The sequence below is a fragment of the Balearica regulorum genome, chromosome 7 (genome assembly GCF_011004875.1).
Source record: "Balearica regulorum gibbericeps isolate bBalReg1 chromosome 7, bBalReg1.pri, whole genome shotgun sequence".
Lineage (NCBI taxonomy): Eukaryota > Metazoa > Chordata > Aves > Gruiformes > Gruidae > Balearica > Balearica regulorum.
This window is the reverse complement of record NC_046190.1, coordinates 34,129,428-34,145,885: the sequence shown is the minus strand read 5'-3', so window position 1 is coordinate 34,145,885 and position 16,458 is coordinate 34,129,428. Positions and strand designations below refer to the sequence as shown.

At 41.0% G+C, this 16,458-nt stretch overlaps 1 protein-coding gene and 1 long non-coding RNA gene across 2 annotated transcripts in view; one reads left to right on the top strand and one right to left on the bottom strand.

The window, feature by feature from the left end:
• Positions 1 to 207: 207 nt before the first annotated feature.
• NRBF2 (nuclear receptor binding factor 2) lies at positions 208 to 16,359 on the bottom strand. The gene is made up of 4 exons (XM_075758841.1): positions 16,148 to 16,359; positions 4,507 to 4,591; positions 2,878 to 2,918; positions 208 to 1,750 (listed from the first exon to the last, which is right to left on the bottom strand). The coding sequence occupies exons 1-4, from the start codon at positions 16,199 to 16,201 to the stop codon at positions 1,034 to 1,036; spliced, it is 897 nt and encodes a 298-aa protein (XP_075614956.1). The 5' UTR covers positions 16,202 to 16,359; the 3' UTR covers positions 208 to 1,033.
• The window catches only part of LOC142602646 (uncharacterized), a 44,816-nt gene continuing 44,193 nt past the window's right edge, over positions 15,836 to 16,458 (top strand). Inside the window, exon 1 of the long non-coding RNA XR_012836404.1 lies at positions 15,836 to 15,928. This is a non-coding gene — a long non-coding RNA (uncharacterized LOC142602646). The remainder of the gene's footprint in view (positions 15,929 to 16,458) is intronic.

Here is a 16,458-nt window from a genome sequence, read left to right as displayed (position 1 = left end):
CACTGCAGCGCTCCGTAGGCGTTAGAAGGCAGCTAGTAGCCAAGTCACTTCATGTATAGGCCAGGCCCTTGGAATTCATCCCCACTTTCCCATATTTGCTGAATGATGAACACAGAAGTTCAGCTGTATGTGTGTACTAACGCAGTTAGTATAAATCTTAATTTGTTTTTTTATACTCTGCAACATTTGTAGAGATTTAACACACAGTTAGTGTCAAAACACCTTGGTTTTTATTTTCATATCCTTTTTGAATCAGGTTAAGCTGTAAACAATTTATTTTTCAATCAAATACTGCCAGCTAGAATTACTTCCATTCATGCATCACTGAAAACAAAAAGGGTATTTTTTTTCTTAAGTATAGATTTTTCTTTTTTAAACAATGTCACTTTATACAGAAACCAATAGCTAGATTCGATGCACCCTGATTAGTTATGTAAACAGATAACCCAAAAAAACTTGTCAACAGAACTAATAAGTTGGTTCCTTCATAGAATGGAAATTAAAATCTCTCCTGACTTGAGGTTAACATGGTCAGGAGTATAGAACGTGGCACATAAATCCATCTAGGAGGTGTATAAATTGCACTGTATCTGAATTAACAAAGTTATGCATAATGAAATGCACAATTTAAATTCATGCTAGAAAGCATTTTTCAATATGAAGTGGTAGCCAATTGGCAACCATAACAGTTAGGTTCTGCACCATCATTTATGGCATTATAGATAACTATTACATATAGCATACTTTAAAACCCTGAAGGATTGTGTTACTTGAAACATTCTCCAGGCAGTCATTTGGTTTGAAACATTGGGAGAAAGACTAAAGAGCTTGCCATCTTACACCAATTATGGTACCTTTAACTTTTATGAAGTAGATCAGATATGATGTGTATTTCACAGTAACAAAGTTGCTTTAATGCCTTTTCTCCAACAGTAGGATTGTGTTAGATGTTTCTGCCCTCAGATCACCATTGTCTTGGTGGTTTTCCCTTTTCTTGACTTGGGGTAACTACACTGAACACTTTTCCTGGTTTTTAACTATTCATCAGTCCTTTCAGTATATCTTCGGAGAGTTCCAGCAGAGGGAGTTCAGGGGACGGGATGTCCAGAGGGGGAAGGCTGGGTATTGGAATGTCCTTTGCCTTCCCAGCACTTGTTGCAAACTTCTGCCAAGTTGCAGCTGAAGAAGCAGTTTCTGAGTGTTGCTGCAGACCCCACAACTCTGACTTCTCAACAAAGTCAGCATCTACATCCAGCTCCTTGTCTACTGGAGATTTTTGGAGTCTAGCTCTTTCGGCTTTTAACTGCTTATTCTCTCTCCTTAATCTCTCATTTTCAGCCACAAGAAATTCTATGTGCCGTTTCAAATCTGCAATTTTGGTTGCCTGCTCTTCTATTATTGTTTTGTCATCTTTTGGAGCTTTACTCCCAATACAGGCTTCCACCGGCTCCTTCTTTTTCTGAAGCAGAAATAACAGTGTATCCGGGTCCCTGTCAAAGACACCCGGAATATCTTGTGCATGCTTCTCCGTGGAAGGGCTGTATTTCTGAGTGACAGGAACCAATAGGTTTTGATCATCAGAGTCTTCAGCAGATGGCTTATAAGAAGTCTGAAGATGTGCGGCTATTTCCTTGTCAGCATTCTGCTGGGCTTTCAGCTTTTCCTCCCTCTTTGCCCTTTTCCATCTCTCCTGGATGAGCAGTAACTGTTTCATGTGACTATCCCTTTGTAGTTCCAGTGATAGCTGAGCCTGAGTAAGAACAAGATTAAATGATTTAATGGGTGATCCCCAATCCCACCTGAATATTCACACAAGTAAAGTTACATGTATGTAAATATTTACATAAACAGCATCACAGCATGCCCGAGGGAAGGGGAGGAGCTTTTGTTATTCAGATACTAATCCAACAAGAAGTGCTCTCTGCTTGTACAATGCAACAGATTCAGATATGTCACCCAAATTTAGTGTAACTACTGGTGTCGTGAAGGAGTGAGTTAACTTTTCATCTTTGTGTTTGGTTGGTTTTTTTAAGTCACTGACCAGGCTGCAGTACCTCTGAGCAGAGGCGTCAGGAGTTTAACTGACCTATGATGAACACCAAGAAGGAAGGGATTCACTTGCATGCACAGCTACATAATACAAACTATTTGTATGCTTCTGTGATGGTATCTATGTAGACATATTGATAACACTCAACACTAAGCACAGAAGTGCTCCAAGGCCAGATATGTTCCCATATTCAATGAAGGGGTTGGCATGTTGGGGTTGGAGTTAACAACTCACAGGAACCACCTGGGTAAGAGGCTACCATTTTTTCAACAAGAATGACCCTTTGGAGGACAGACAGATGTCTGATCTCCAAGGGTTATTTGCTTTGATAATATTGGCTAAACTCAAAGCCTGCTGCTGGAAGAGTGCTGAGCAGACTACACAACTACATTCACAGATAGATTTCTGCAATGAGTAAGGAAAGGTTGTGCTGGAGATCCCCCAGTCAGGATGAATAAAACCAAAATTACAGACTGTAGATGAGATACTCAGCTTTGTGTCTCAGCAAAACAGCCTAAGTGCCTCACAGCAGAAGTTAAATATGAAACTAGTTTTATCACCTACTTGAAGATGCCTTGCAGACTAGAAACCATTGTTGGAGAACCCTTGGCTGGGTTAGTAGTTCTTGTCCCTACTCCAGGTAAACTTGGAAAAACTCTCAAGGAAGACTAGCATCATTGCATTTCTAAAACTCCTGCTGCAGTTGCCATGGGTTCAGAAAACTATGCAGAGGCTAATGCCCAAGAGGGGTACGATCAGTCAGGGCACAATATGACACACAGGTACACAACAGAGCTATGGCCGATTCTGGCATCTGCTGCACTCACCTGCTCTGACTGGGTCAGCTTCATAGCGTCTGTAAGGTAAGCTGCAGGAGAGAAAATTGATAAACACTTAGGACAGGGTTACAAAACCTGAATGTTTCCATGAAAGCTAAGAAAAGGCTTCAGACCTTCCATGTTCTGAATCCCCACTTAAAAGCAGTAGTCCAGAGGCCAAGTATTTACCAAGTTACAGTGGCTGGAAACACCTGCTGTTTTTCAAAAGTCTGAAAAAAATGCTGTAAGATCATGTAATACATGCTACACCCTTGCCCTGGCATCCTGTTGGCTCAGGTTGTTCCAATTTTTTTTTCAGAGGAGGACAGCAGCCATTTCCAGAAAGTTCCAGAAGAACAGCTTTCCCGTGAAGGGAAGAAACACAGCTAAGGACCAGGCTTAACATACAAGCATTGTCAGACAAAATGTGGTAAGTAAAATCCTCTCACCCATGGCACACCAGCATTATGAAGTCATGCTTTTTAACTATATTCTTGATGAAGAGGTAGAGTCCGTAGTTCCCCACTTTTTTTAATGAACTTCCCCTCCAAACCAGAAAAGGTGCTGGCTTACAGTAAGACCAGCACTTTAGACTTTGAGCATATCTTGCTAGTGCTGAAAATGACAAGATACAAGAAATTCTTAACCAAATTTGGAAGGATGTGAGATAATGGCATAGACTCATCAGATGAGGAAAAGCAATAAACATTCAATGCATTTCTGGGTTTTGTCTTGGTATATGAAATGAGGGTAACTAAAGAGAAAACTCTGCACATTAGAATTTAACTGCTATCCCTCGTTGCTCTGAGTATTCATAAATACCAAGAAACTATCAGTTTCTCATTTTATGGGGTTTTCTAGTATTTATGAATAGAAAGTGACAATGCTTGGTATCTAGGTTATGATGTTCGGAGTAGCCACTTATTTTGTCGCCACACAAGCTCTGTCACTGGAAATGTCCTACTTGTTCCATCAATTAAGACCTCCTCTTTCTTCTTCTGCCAAGCAGTTGCCGCACTGTCAGCCAGCTGACAGACTCCAGCACAAATAATTAAGCGTGACTAGTTGAATGGACAGGTAAATGCCCAAAGTCTCACTTAGGAGAGGCTGTCAATTACAGTGTCAAAGCCTGCCATACAATCTGCTGCTTTGCTTCAGTTCTGGGAAAGCTGAGCTCATCACCTGTTCTTAGCTGTCTTGATCCAGACATTAGGAAAGGGAAGTAAGTAAAGTTTTGTAAGCAAACATTTGTCTAAGTATTCCCCTTATCAAGAGAGAAAGCAGGTGACTTCAGCTATGAAAGCAGTGAGGAAAATACAAAGTGTAAAGCAAAATTGGCTTACAGCGTGTCCCCAACTGCAGTTTGTGCATGGCACAAGGGGTTGGCTTCATCTTGAGTCAAGAACTGCCTTCACAGTGATAACTACCCTCAATCAAAACAACTTTGGAAACGTCTGTCTTTAGCTACTCATATTAGAGAAAAAGTTTCCAAAATGGTGCTTGATCTGGACTGAAAAACAGATTCACGTTTTAAGAATAAAAGGAATATTTTGCAAGTAACTAGATATTCTACTTACACGAAGCATGCAAATCTAAAAACTGATTTTAAGAGCTGGAACGTGAGAAATACCTACTCACCAGCAGCTTTTTTGTGACAAGAAATTGCTTCTTCATATTTTCCTGCTGCCAACAAACGGTCTGCTTTTCTGCTCTGCTGGTGTGCCTTAAAATAAAAAGAGCATTACAGGGTTAACCAACAAATAGTTATACCTGTTTTAAAAGTAACCAGTACATCTAAAACTGTACTGATTCCAATTCTCAGGCTTTTAGGCTCCTATTCCCTTCCAAGCTTTATAATTTAATTTCATTTTTAATACTACCTTACAATAATCTGCACTGTACAGGTACGAACTGAAGTTTGTTAATGCAGCGAAGATGGTGTGTGCACAACAAAATCCTTTTCAAACTGTTCCTCAGAAAGCACATGTTGTCCTTTATAGGCAGGCACTCATTGCAATTGTGTAAAAAGACCAGTAAAGTCATAAGAAGTTATAAGTATTCAGGATCAATTTACCTGGCAGAGTGCAAGATATTTGAATTACGTTACAGCTTACAGCTGGTTTGACATTTTCTGCTGCCCCATACCCAAGAGACTTTACCTCTTAGGTGAAGAAACTGCAAAAGATCTTTTTTTTTGTTTGTTTGCAGCTTACACCAATTAATGGAAGCAGCACAGCCATAGTTAAAGATACCAAAGTCACTTGTTTGCTGTACAACAGTTAAGTCTGTACTAGCACTTGTAAACCACTAGGGTAGACTAAGGATGTTGCTCAAACCAAGCAACTGATGCAAGTATTTGCATATGCTCAGTGAGAAACAGTATTGTATAACCAGCACTGCAATATTCATGAAAGCAAGTCTTTTTGTTATTAGTACAAGACATGAATTTTATGGTCCTTTCTCCAAGACAAGCTATGTAATATGAAAGGCTACAACCACTAAATGGCAAGGTAACTTGCCAGTTTCACAGACTACTCCTGACTGCTTTACTACATGTTGAGTTTGAAGTAAACAGACATCAAGAACCGGGCCTGGACTCTGTGAAACAATACAAGACACTTAGGAATCTGAAAAAAAGTGTTTGCCTCTTTCTTTGTTTTTTGAGATTACTGTTTCTCAAGAGAGCCTTTACCAAATCTATACTGACTGAACCTGTAGGGGAAACAGAGCTGAAAGCCTGAAATCTGCCTCTCTAATTCTGTCTCTGACCCATACAAATTACTTATTCCCTCCCTTCACCCAAATAAATGCATAAAACATAACAGCCTTCAGATGTTTGATGAATTTAAGTCACTGATGCACTTCAAGCATGTTCCAGGATCAACATAAAAATGAGAGCATTTGTCCATATCCTAAGATGCTAGAACAGCTGGTTCCCTGGAGGCCTTATGGAATTACACTTTTCTCTGTCTCCTGCAGTCTTGGAATAACCACTGAAGGTCAGATAATCCAAACAGGACGGTAACATGATTCTATCAGGACTAACATGATACTTATACTAACATCCATTTAAAAAATAAGTTCCAAAATGCAAATCAATCTCTTTGTCATCTTTGTCCTCCAAATTGACATATCACCTACAGTGTTACAGTAAATTCAATTTTCTACCAGAATTTTAGCAGCTCTGATGCCACAGAAGAGAATGACTTCTACAGAAAACAATCCTTTGGGCAACAGCTGTTCTTAGGCAATCCCTAGCAGTTATATCACTGCATTTAGACACTTGGCTTTTCTAAAACCGATTGGAGTGTTCTAAAAAAACCACTACCAAACCACACAAAACCCCCTCCTTGATTCTCCACAATGAATATTTCAGTTATATTCCTTTTCCTTGTCTTCATTCAATCCTCATAGCATTGTCAGCATTCCCTGTTTCTCCTGCCCTGAGGTTAAATAATCTCAGAAGAGGAAGTGGGTTTCTATTGGAAAATCATCTATTTTATGGCCTTTTTCTATAGACTCCTACAAATGACATATGCTAGAAAGATAAACTTATTTCCCGCAGGAATGAACAAACAGTATCAGCTCATATAGTGCCATCTCCTCGGTTATTCATTGCAGCTCATCCAGTAACAGATTAGCTGTGTCATGGACATAAAACCACCTGAGCTAGCTCCTTGCAAAACAATTTTTCAATAAATTAGTATTGATACAACTACTTTTGCAAACTGCATGGGCAGGTCTAAAAAAAAACAAGGAAAGAGGAAACAGGGTAGCTAGAGACAGAAGAGCTAAGAAAGCAATTCAAGAAGCCAAGGGCCTGGTTCCATTTATTAGTTTTTACACGTAAGAATTTGAGTCTGTTTTCAAAGTTTATTTTCATAGGTTTTAAACTACTGGAGCATGATCTTACTCAAATCACTTAAGCACATGCAGAACATTTGAGGACAGTCAGTTGTTATTTGATTAAGCAATTAAATTATTTCCATTCTCAATTAACTCCCAGTGAAGCTGAAGGGAGTCTGAAGAAGTTGGGCTAGACCATGAATAAAATTAGGAAAACAACAGTCCAGAGATGCTAGCAAAAAGAAAAGCTAGTTTTTTCCGATTACAAGGTAAAAATGCCTTTCTTCCTGTTACATCAAAATATATAGATGCCAGGCCATTTTACTCTGATGCAGAGCAGCAGAATTCCCCAATGGAAACAAGAGGAACCCCAGGGGAGAAAAAAAATAATTTAAAAATCAATGTTTCAGCACACGTGAAAAAGCTAGGTGTTTTACAGTCCGTCATGGGGGAGGAATTCCTCATTTTGTACCTTTTCCTGCCAGTTTGACAAGGAAATATTTACTCATTTATTCTACCCTGTGAGTGTTTGTTCCAATTAGTTGATTGTGCAAGGACCAAGGAATTTCTCCCATTTTCTTGGTAGATTATTCATCACCAGCAATTTGAAGAAATTAGTGGAGCTGTTTCCTAGCAGCAAGTGATGAAGCTGCAACAGAAGTACTTGCATGCTTAATAGCCACATATCATGGATAAGCTTCTACATCTTATCTAGTCTGCTGATTTATTCTTAGTGCTCAGTTATGCTTAGCAACACAGCACCCAACTGTTGTTAGCAAATGTATTTTGAACTCAGAGTAGCCTGTATCCCACTATAAACCTGGGAATAGGAGAATTGGTCCTATACCATAAAGTGAAAAAATGGCTCTCAAGTTTATCCCTGGTCTGATGTCATGCTAGAGGAAGGTTTTTACACCAACAATTCTGGAGCTGCTACACTGGTTCTCAACAGATTCAAGGAGGATTGCTTTGACTTTGGTCCTGCTGCTGTGATGATTACAGAAACAGCTGCTGCATAACTGCAATGGGTTTATATATTTGACTTCTCCTTCCTCTTCCAGTTGCAGTGCTGGAAATAAATGCAGGATGTGGTGTAATAATAATTACAATTTTTTAACAAGCTATGGAATTGAAGGAGGGAAGCAGTTCGACAACTACTTCCAGATGTCCCTCCCAATCCAGACGAGCAGGAATTCCCAGTAGGCAAATGGACAGGTGTAACAACTTGACTCTCCCAACAGGAAGCAGGTGTGAGCAATGGATGACCAAGCTAAAAAGCTTCCTCACGTTGCTCCAACATATTTGTTTCTTAAGGAATTTGTGTGTGTTTTATTGTGTCATCTCAACCACTCTGGATCAACTGCAGAAGCAGGTAAGCAAGACAGCTTTCCTCAAACTTTCCAGCTGTAGTGAGATGTTAAGGGATGATGATACCTGTATTTATAAGTTTGTACTGCTATTCCAAAGAAATGTTCCTATTTGCTTCTCCACCCAACTAACCCAAATCATTGCCTATGTAATCTCTGAGCAACAGAATCAAAAAATAATCAAACAATGCTGTAAAGCAGCAATGCAGGTCTCCTCTTTGCCTAGAGCTTTCTATAGCAGCCCAAAAATTAACACCCAACTTTTTTTTTTCCAATAAAAACTAGACAACAATGTGACTGCAGGCCACAAGAAATGAAGCCATAAGGCCCACTTGCCAGAGTTTTTGCTGCTCCCTCAAATAAAAAGCTACTTTTCTTTCTAGAGATTGTGCACCATTACAACTTAAAGGATTACCACCATATGATCCTAGCTTAGGCTGGGGGTGAAAAACAAAAAAAAGCTGCTGCTTTTCCCCTATGATTCCAGTTGATGGCTAGCTGTTAGAGAACAAGGAATAACAGGAAAAAAAATGCTCAATCCTACAATATTTTTAAAAGGTAGATGTAGTACTACCCATTTTCAAATAGGGTAAATCTGCTACCCTCTCCTAAGAGCAGTAATTTGCAACAGTCCTCCTGTAGCTGAGATAGCTAGCCTTGTGTATGTTTTGTTTTCCTTTGTTCCCCTAATGGGGACAGCTCTTCACTGGACAAAGCCTTGCACAACATGTTAAGCTTACAACCTTCTCTGGCCGGTGTAAGGGACTCCCTAGAAAGTGATATATTTTAATAGAATTATTACAGTGTCTGTCTTACTCATGAAGTTACAAATGAAGGCAGGAAAATCCAGCTACTAAAATGATGGGGCCTGAGGAAAGCTAACTGCAAAGAAGTTCTGTCTAATATAACAGTTTGTGAATATCTTAAGTGAAACCACTGTTTGCTGGTAACATCATCTATTTTATGCTATGGACTATGGATACCAGTTATCTTTGCCAGAAAGGATCAATACCTATGTTCTCTTACTCCTGAAAGCAAAGATGAAGGTATTTTTTTGAAAAATGAGGGATCTATTTGGGAATTTGTTTCCTTAAGGTTTTACAGGGCTGTTTTTCTAAGAACATATTTGGGAGAAAGGAAGAGTCAGAAAGTGCACATTGCGTTGCCTCCATGTTGTACAAAAGAGTGCTAAGTATCTCTTCCACATGGATGTTTACAGCATCAGGCTACAAAGGGTGGGATGAGGCAGTGCACCGCTGTTCCTCCGACCCCACCAACAAGCTGTCAGTGCTACTCACACATAGAGGTCTCTTTCAAACCTATGCTTACCAGGAAATAGTGAAGTTAGAAAGGTTTGAATGCGTATATGTGCATGTGCATTGAAAAATGGAATGAAGAGAGAATACGAGTAGAAAACTTGACCTGAGAGGTCCAAGAATAAACTACAGCCATCCATTTTTAAAAAAAAATTTAAAAGTGCAATCATGATGAATAAAACTCAGGATAACTACGGAAAACGCTTCTATTTACAGGCAGTTACACTAAAAGTGAAAATAATAGAGAGTTGTACTGTAACTTATGTTGAATAATAGGAATATATTTACCATTAAGCCTAAACAAATGGTAATGTGTAGCTTTATTGACAGAAGCAAGCCCTCTTAAAAGTATTCCTTGTATTCTGTAGAGAAAGATAGAGTTGACTGAAGGAGAAGCAAAAAAATGACAGAACCCATTATGGCTGCTCAACCAATACCACTAGCCACGTTAGCTCAATTTTCTGTCTTTGAAAGCCTGTACTTAGCAAGGTTGACAGAACAATGACTCAACTGTAAATTACAGGTTAGTATGACTATAGAGCAAAACAAGTATGTGAAACTCATGAGAATGTAGTCTCAATATTAACAGACTCCTCACTTTGTATTGAACTCTAAAGATGCTGAAGTTCAACTTGCTTGTAAGCAATAGTATGAGAATTTAAATAGATGGGCAGACAAGCATCCAGTTGTTTAGCCAACCAACATTAATTCACTGAATAGCTCTAACTGACTACATGTGTGTTCCCAACCTATTCCAAATTTATGATAAAATGGTTAGTCTGAGTTCCTTACCATGCAAATGCAATTAAGAGATCTGGAATGAAACCAACTCACATTCACACTGCTCAGGTTAGGTGGAGTCTTCAAAACCCCATACAGGCATAGCTGCAGCTCTTTTCTGGATCACCTGCAACTTCATTAAGGTGTGGTACCCTTTTACCTAATGCATAGTCAAATCAACCTCATTCTTTTCTGTTTTATCTATTTAGTATGATAAAAGCACTAAATGCTTCAACTTGCTTGTCAGAGCCATTCCATATACCTATAGTTCTCTAAAAGCTTTGGTAATGCTTTTCCTGTCCCCGTGTATAGTGCTGCAGCTGGTACTACACAAGTCTTCCTACCTGGAGGTTATAAGCTAAATGAGAACAGTCCCACTGCCTTGATAATACACAAAACCAATCTGGGCTCCTATACGTAACCCTAAACCGCATGGCTCAAGCTGTTACAGCAACTGAGCTACTCCTCAATAGGGATAACTCAATCACCACAACAAATGGTCCAGTAAACAGACTATTCCAGGAGGAACAATTTCAAACAAGTGGGGCAGAAAGGCTTCAGCCACAACTTCAAACTGCTGCCTCCCCAGGGCTCTATGAGGTGGCTTCATTTGAGTCTTTAAACTGTTAGGCATGCTTACTCAGAGCTGAACTGCATAGCTCAATGATATGCACGTGATGCAGCAGAAAGGCACTGCTGGTAGGTACCCAAACAGCAGTGAGGAAATAGTGCTTCTGTCAATCACCCACAGCTTAGCTAATTATGTTCTTGACTAGAAGCTACTGAAAGTTGTTCTATGTGGAACATGGAACAGTTTTGTGTTGTGGTTTAATGGTAGTTACATGACTGAATACAGCATTGTTGAGCTTTTACAAGGAGGCTATTACTGGGTGTTCAGCTGAGTGATGCATCATCTCCATACCTGCAACTGCTTTACTCGTACAGATATGCTGCTGCCTCTGTGGGTTTACACCTTATGTTTCCCTTGGCTGAAGTAAGTGGCCCCATATAGATCACATTGTTACTGGAAAAGCCAAGACAAGGCTTCCACCACTGTGGTAAAACCAGACTTTGTGTCAGATATGTCTATATAATGATACTTCCACTTTTATTACCTAAAAGCTTTAGGTAATTTTGGTATTCTTTGAGTTCAGAAGAGAGTACATCTGCCTTTTTAATTTTATTTTAGATTGTAAGAGCAAGTATAGCAGCTTTCAGGTTAAGATTAAAAAAAAATAAAAATCAAAGAAACCAAACTGGATTCAGTAAATGTTTCTGTAATTAACATAATGTTCCTGTTTTTCCAATGAAAATAAGAGGTGCAGGCTGGCATTAAGTCTCAAACACCTTGGCCTGTGTGGTTTAAATCCTCTGGACTCTAGTTAACCTTCATAGATGCTTTCTATTTTCTCCTCCTACTCTTCCATATTGCATATTTATTTTGCTTCTTGTTTTGCCCTTGTGTGGATGTAGTATTCACCTCACTTCTAAACCATTTCTTCAACTAGACCATTGATTGGCTTGCACTGGAATGGTTGCTACCAATGTCTTACAACATTAATGTTAAAAGCTTCCATTATATGAGATTCTTGCAATATACACTTTGTTGTGTTATTCTCACTCCAGCCACTGCTCCATGCTTTCTGTTTTTCATAAAACAACTGTTCAAGCTGGATCCTTTACACTTCAAGAAACTTACAGGCAATAGATATTCACCAGATTTTTTTGATTGTATCTTATTATAAACCATACAAAGTGCTATTGCCTTGTAGGAAGAACACAAGGTAAAGGTGGTATGGCTCCTTAGCACATATCTTACAGGAAGATACTGAGGTATTAAAGTAGAAGCTGCAATGTGTCTGGGTGTCGGACTCTGTTCAATGACCAAGTTTCCTTTTTAGTCCCTTCTGGAGGTTGATACGGTTTGCCTCATTTTTACTGCATTACTTCCAAGCTTCTGTTGGTCAGCAGTGTGCTGTTGTGCTTCTTGAGTATGGAAAATCTTCACAGGTGTCCAGCTGATAGCTTTTGCTCTTATACCTAAGGTTAAAATTATTGCTGGATGTGAGATCAGGATTCTTTGCATAAACCAGATGGTGGTAGGAATTGCCCCTATAGTTAAGAGCTTCTCTGGGCCACCTACTGCATTTTTTTTTTTTCACAGAGCATCTTTTCTTATGAGACTTGTTTTCATGCTTTTGCAGTAAAAGTTTTAATCTGTTAAAGAGTGTTGAGAGATGTCTTAGTTTATGGCACTGGATTATGTGCAAAACAAGCGTTCAGCTGGACTAGGTATCTGCTATATGGTTGCCTGCAGGTGCAGGGATTGTGCTTGGTCCATACCAGTCTTAAGTTCAACAGCACAACCAAAATGTTTTATTTGTAGGGTTGAAGAACTGGCTTCTTTATAAGTAAAAGGATAAGGAACAGGGCTTTAACCCATTCTTTCAATATTAGATGATGTTTCTCATCTGCAAAGCATACAGTACACTAAGGGGGGAGAGGGAAGGAGGGAAAAGGGCAAGAGGAAGAGACAAAATGAATACTCAAGTATCAGAGCTGCCCCAAAACACTTTCCCATGGCTCTAACAACCCAGCCGATGGCAACAGATTTCAGAAAAGTTGTTTCAATTTATTCCTCAATGAGGTATCTATCACTGGATACAATGAATACCTTGAGGACAGCTCAATGGTAAAAATCAAATCAGCGGTTAGTATTGTAGCACAAGTCCTAGAAAGGTTAAAAGAAGGAAAGATGGGGTTAGACTCGGCATGATTATTTGTTAAGCATGCAACAATGATACAGAAGGTGTATCTATATATATAAAAAAAACTTTAAAAGGAAAAAAAAAGGGGGGTGTCTGAAAAACTAAAGCCCAAATTCTAAAAAGATGGCATGTTTCTCATTGAAGTCATTAGACTTGAAGGTCAACAATTAAAACTTCCATTAAACAAAAACCACTGTATTATAGATTATTAAAAAACCACACCACACAAAACCCCAATAGATCTGGAAAGCAAATCAGTATTTCTAGTGCCATCTAGAGAAGTAAATCAGTGAATTAGAGAAACCAAAATGTAATTAAACTTAAGAAAAGAAATAGCATTGATAACTTAAGGCATTAAGATGCAGATGCATAAAGATAAAATATTATTTTGAGGGAAATGTACCTTTCAGAAGGCAGAAAAAGAATATAATCAAAGTCAGCAGAATACAACAAGGTATGACATGCCACCTGTAATTAGGAAGGCTAAGCAAATAGTCAAATACATAAACAATAACTGAAACTGAAAGCCACCAATACAAGTGATTAAGTGCAGCTGGTGTGCTACATGTTGTCAGAGAAATGGGGACATTAGGATATGCAAAAACTAGTAAGGACTTTTTTTTTTTTTTGTGAGATCAGCTTCCCCAGGAAAATAAGAACAGCATCCATGGTTTCCAGTAAGTAAGACTAGATGCTCAAATACACACCTAATGAACAAGTTTTACGGGACAAAGCACCATCCAAGAACTATAGCAAATTCTAATGAAAAGCCATAACTAAAGAAAAATCAATTTCACAAAAATTAGCAAGCCATGATATAATGCAAGAAGAAAAGTTTCTTGTGCTTAAGTCACTGATAGCAGATAAATAAGCCTAATGATTAGTGTATCCAAAACCACTTTGTAGTTTAGGGGTTTGTTTTCACCTCCTCTCTGATGGTTTGACATCTTTGGAAAAGGTTGTGCTTTTCCAATCCACAGGAGCTAGACTTAGGTAAGAGAAGATATTTATAAGACAAGCAAGTAAAATACATGACGCTGGATAGTATCAAAAACTTAAATCAGCATTCTTATATTGGAGGTTGGCACCTTCCCTGAATGTTGTTGCAAATCTGAAACTCAGTACAGAGAGGGACTGTGAATAGGAGAGCTCTGCAAAACTAGTTACTCCTGTTCACATCCTTGTAAAAAAATGCAGGCATGTTCTAACTATGGTTCTGTACCCATTCAAGCTCTTGTCATGGAAGTTTTCATGGTGCTTGACACAACCTGAAAAGACAGGTCACTTCCCTATATAAGATGATCCATGACTATATTGTGAGGCAGTTTCAAGAAAACTTGGGGGGTTTGTTTTATTTCAGGATACTGTTTAAAAGGCACATGCACAGGTGACTTCATAATTTTCTGTACAAAACTACATAAAGCAACTTTTTTCCTGTATCATCCATTACGCAGAATTGTCTTGATCTTATTGTTAGCTTGGTCCTAGACAGGTGTGGTAACTGCACACTCCTATCATGGTCAGAGGACAATCAACCAGGCTTTAGTCATATTCTTGTCGCCTCTACAATCCTTAATAGGTGGTCTCAGTAAGAAACACTACTGACTGGCGATATCTGCACTGCCACAAAGTTGCTACTTTCAGCCATTTACTAGTAAATACTCAATTCTAATTTTCTCCTTAGAAGCTTACGCACTAGATCTATTTTTAAAAAGGCTTTTATAGTGTTTGTGAAATAGCTATAGCTTATCCCTCCTGTGTTACTGTGCTACAAGTTTGTCTGACTTTAAACCCATCATATCAACAAGAGCTTTCTACTTCTTGTTGTTCCTTTTTTCAATCAAGCCTCCAGTCTGAGGCAGCGTGACACAGACATACCTAGAGTGGTTCAGCACCATTGGGTCAGATCTAAATAGACTATCTTCCTGCTACACTGTCAGCCCTAATTCCATGGGTGGTCTGCAATGCCAATTTTACAAGCCTTTCTGAAACTAGAGAGCACAATCCAGAAACACCTGACTACCCCTGTATGGAGCAGGCAAGGGTTTGTCAGGGCTGACACCAAGCTGGAGCAAATAAGCTTTTATTGAAAACTGACACAAGTCTCCAAGGTTTGCATGGCAATGTCTAAATAGTTTCTGGATCAAACTCACTCTGGAAGCACCACAGCTGTATTCCTGGTGTGCTGCTCCTGGCTAATTGGACTGCTGGACCAAAGCTATTTTTCTAAGAGAATGCTCTCTGTATCACCACCTCTGAGGCATAGTCAAGATACAGCTCTAACAAAACCCACAAGGCAGCAGAGAATTAACTGTTCTTGACCCTAGATCTTATTGATGTGACAGAAACCTACCAATTTAGGCTGTTTAAAATCCGATTAGCTTTTGCAAAGATGCATTTTTCAGACATCTATGTTTTGGTTCAAGTTCCTTAGAGGTTTAATTTAAGTAGAGTAATTACTGATTTAAAATTTCTAAAGCATTTAACTTTCTGAAATTAAAAGAAGCATCTAGCCTGTAGTGGGCCCTGATAAGTTTCCAAAACTTTCTGAAGTCACGTAGACGTGGCCTGTGTCATCTAAAGCTTTTTTCCTGTAACTTCCCTCAGCCCTTGCGTTTACAAATTGGGCCAGACTTAACCCCCCAGCTCCCCCAGATTTAAACACGCCGTTACACGCACCCCTGCGCTGCTTCCTCCGGCGGTGCTGCCAGGTGCCCCCGGGCAGGGACCAGCCCAGCTCCCGCCGTGTGCCGCGCCAGCCGCGGGCCCGCACCACCTCCCGCACAGCAGCGGGCCATCGCTTCCCCCGGCCATCGCTTCCCCCCGCCTCTCGGCCACCGGACCGGGCTGTGGCAAACGCAGCGCCCCACCCCGCTTCCTCAGGAGCCGCCTCAAGTCCGGGGCAGCCGCTCGGCCCCGCTCCCCCCCAGACAGGCCAGGGCCCGGTGCCGCCGCGGCAGGGCCTGGCACAAGCCCCGAACAGGTGCTGGGGGGGGGGGGGGGGCAGTGCGCGCGTGTGAGAGGAGCGGTGAGGGCCCGAAGTACCGTTCAAGTCGCACTTCTCCGTCCGGTTACCCACCGGTAAGAGGGGAGGCGTGCCACCCTCTCCCCGCCGCCTGAGGGCCGAGAGCGGCGGCAGGATCGGCGGACAGGACGCGTCCCCCGTCACCACCATTTCCCCCCCCCCCGGCCGCGCGCTCACCAGGTTGAGGGGCCCCTCCATCACTTCCATGGACGGCGGGGGCTGCGGGCACATGGGCGCGGAGGCGGCCTGCTCGCCGCTCCCGGTGCCGCCGGCCCCCACCGCCCGGTCCGGCTACCGGCTCCGCTCCTCCCGCGTCCCCGCCCCGGCGGGTTGTAAACACGGCGGCTGCTTCCGCCCGGCCCGGCCCGGGCGGCGCCTCGCGAGAGCCGCCGGCTCGCGCGAGACTCGGGCAGCATCGCCGGGGCAACGGGCGCAGCTCGTGGCCCCGCCCCTCCAACGGCCGTCCTCGCGCCGCCCAGCCGGGCGTC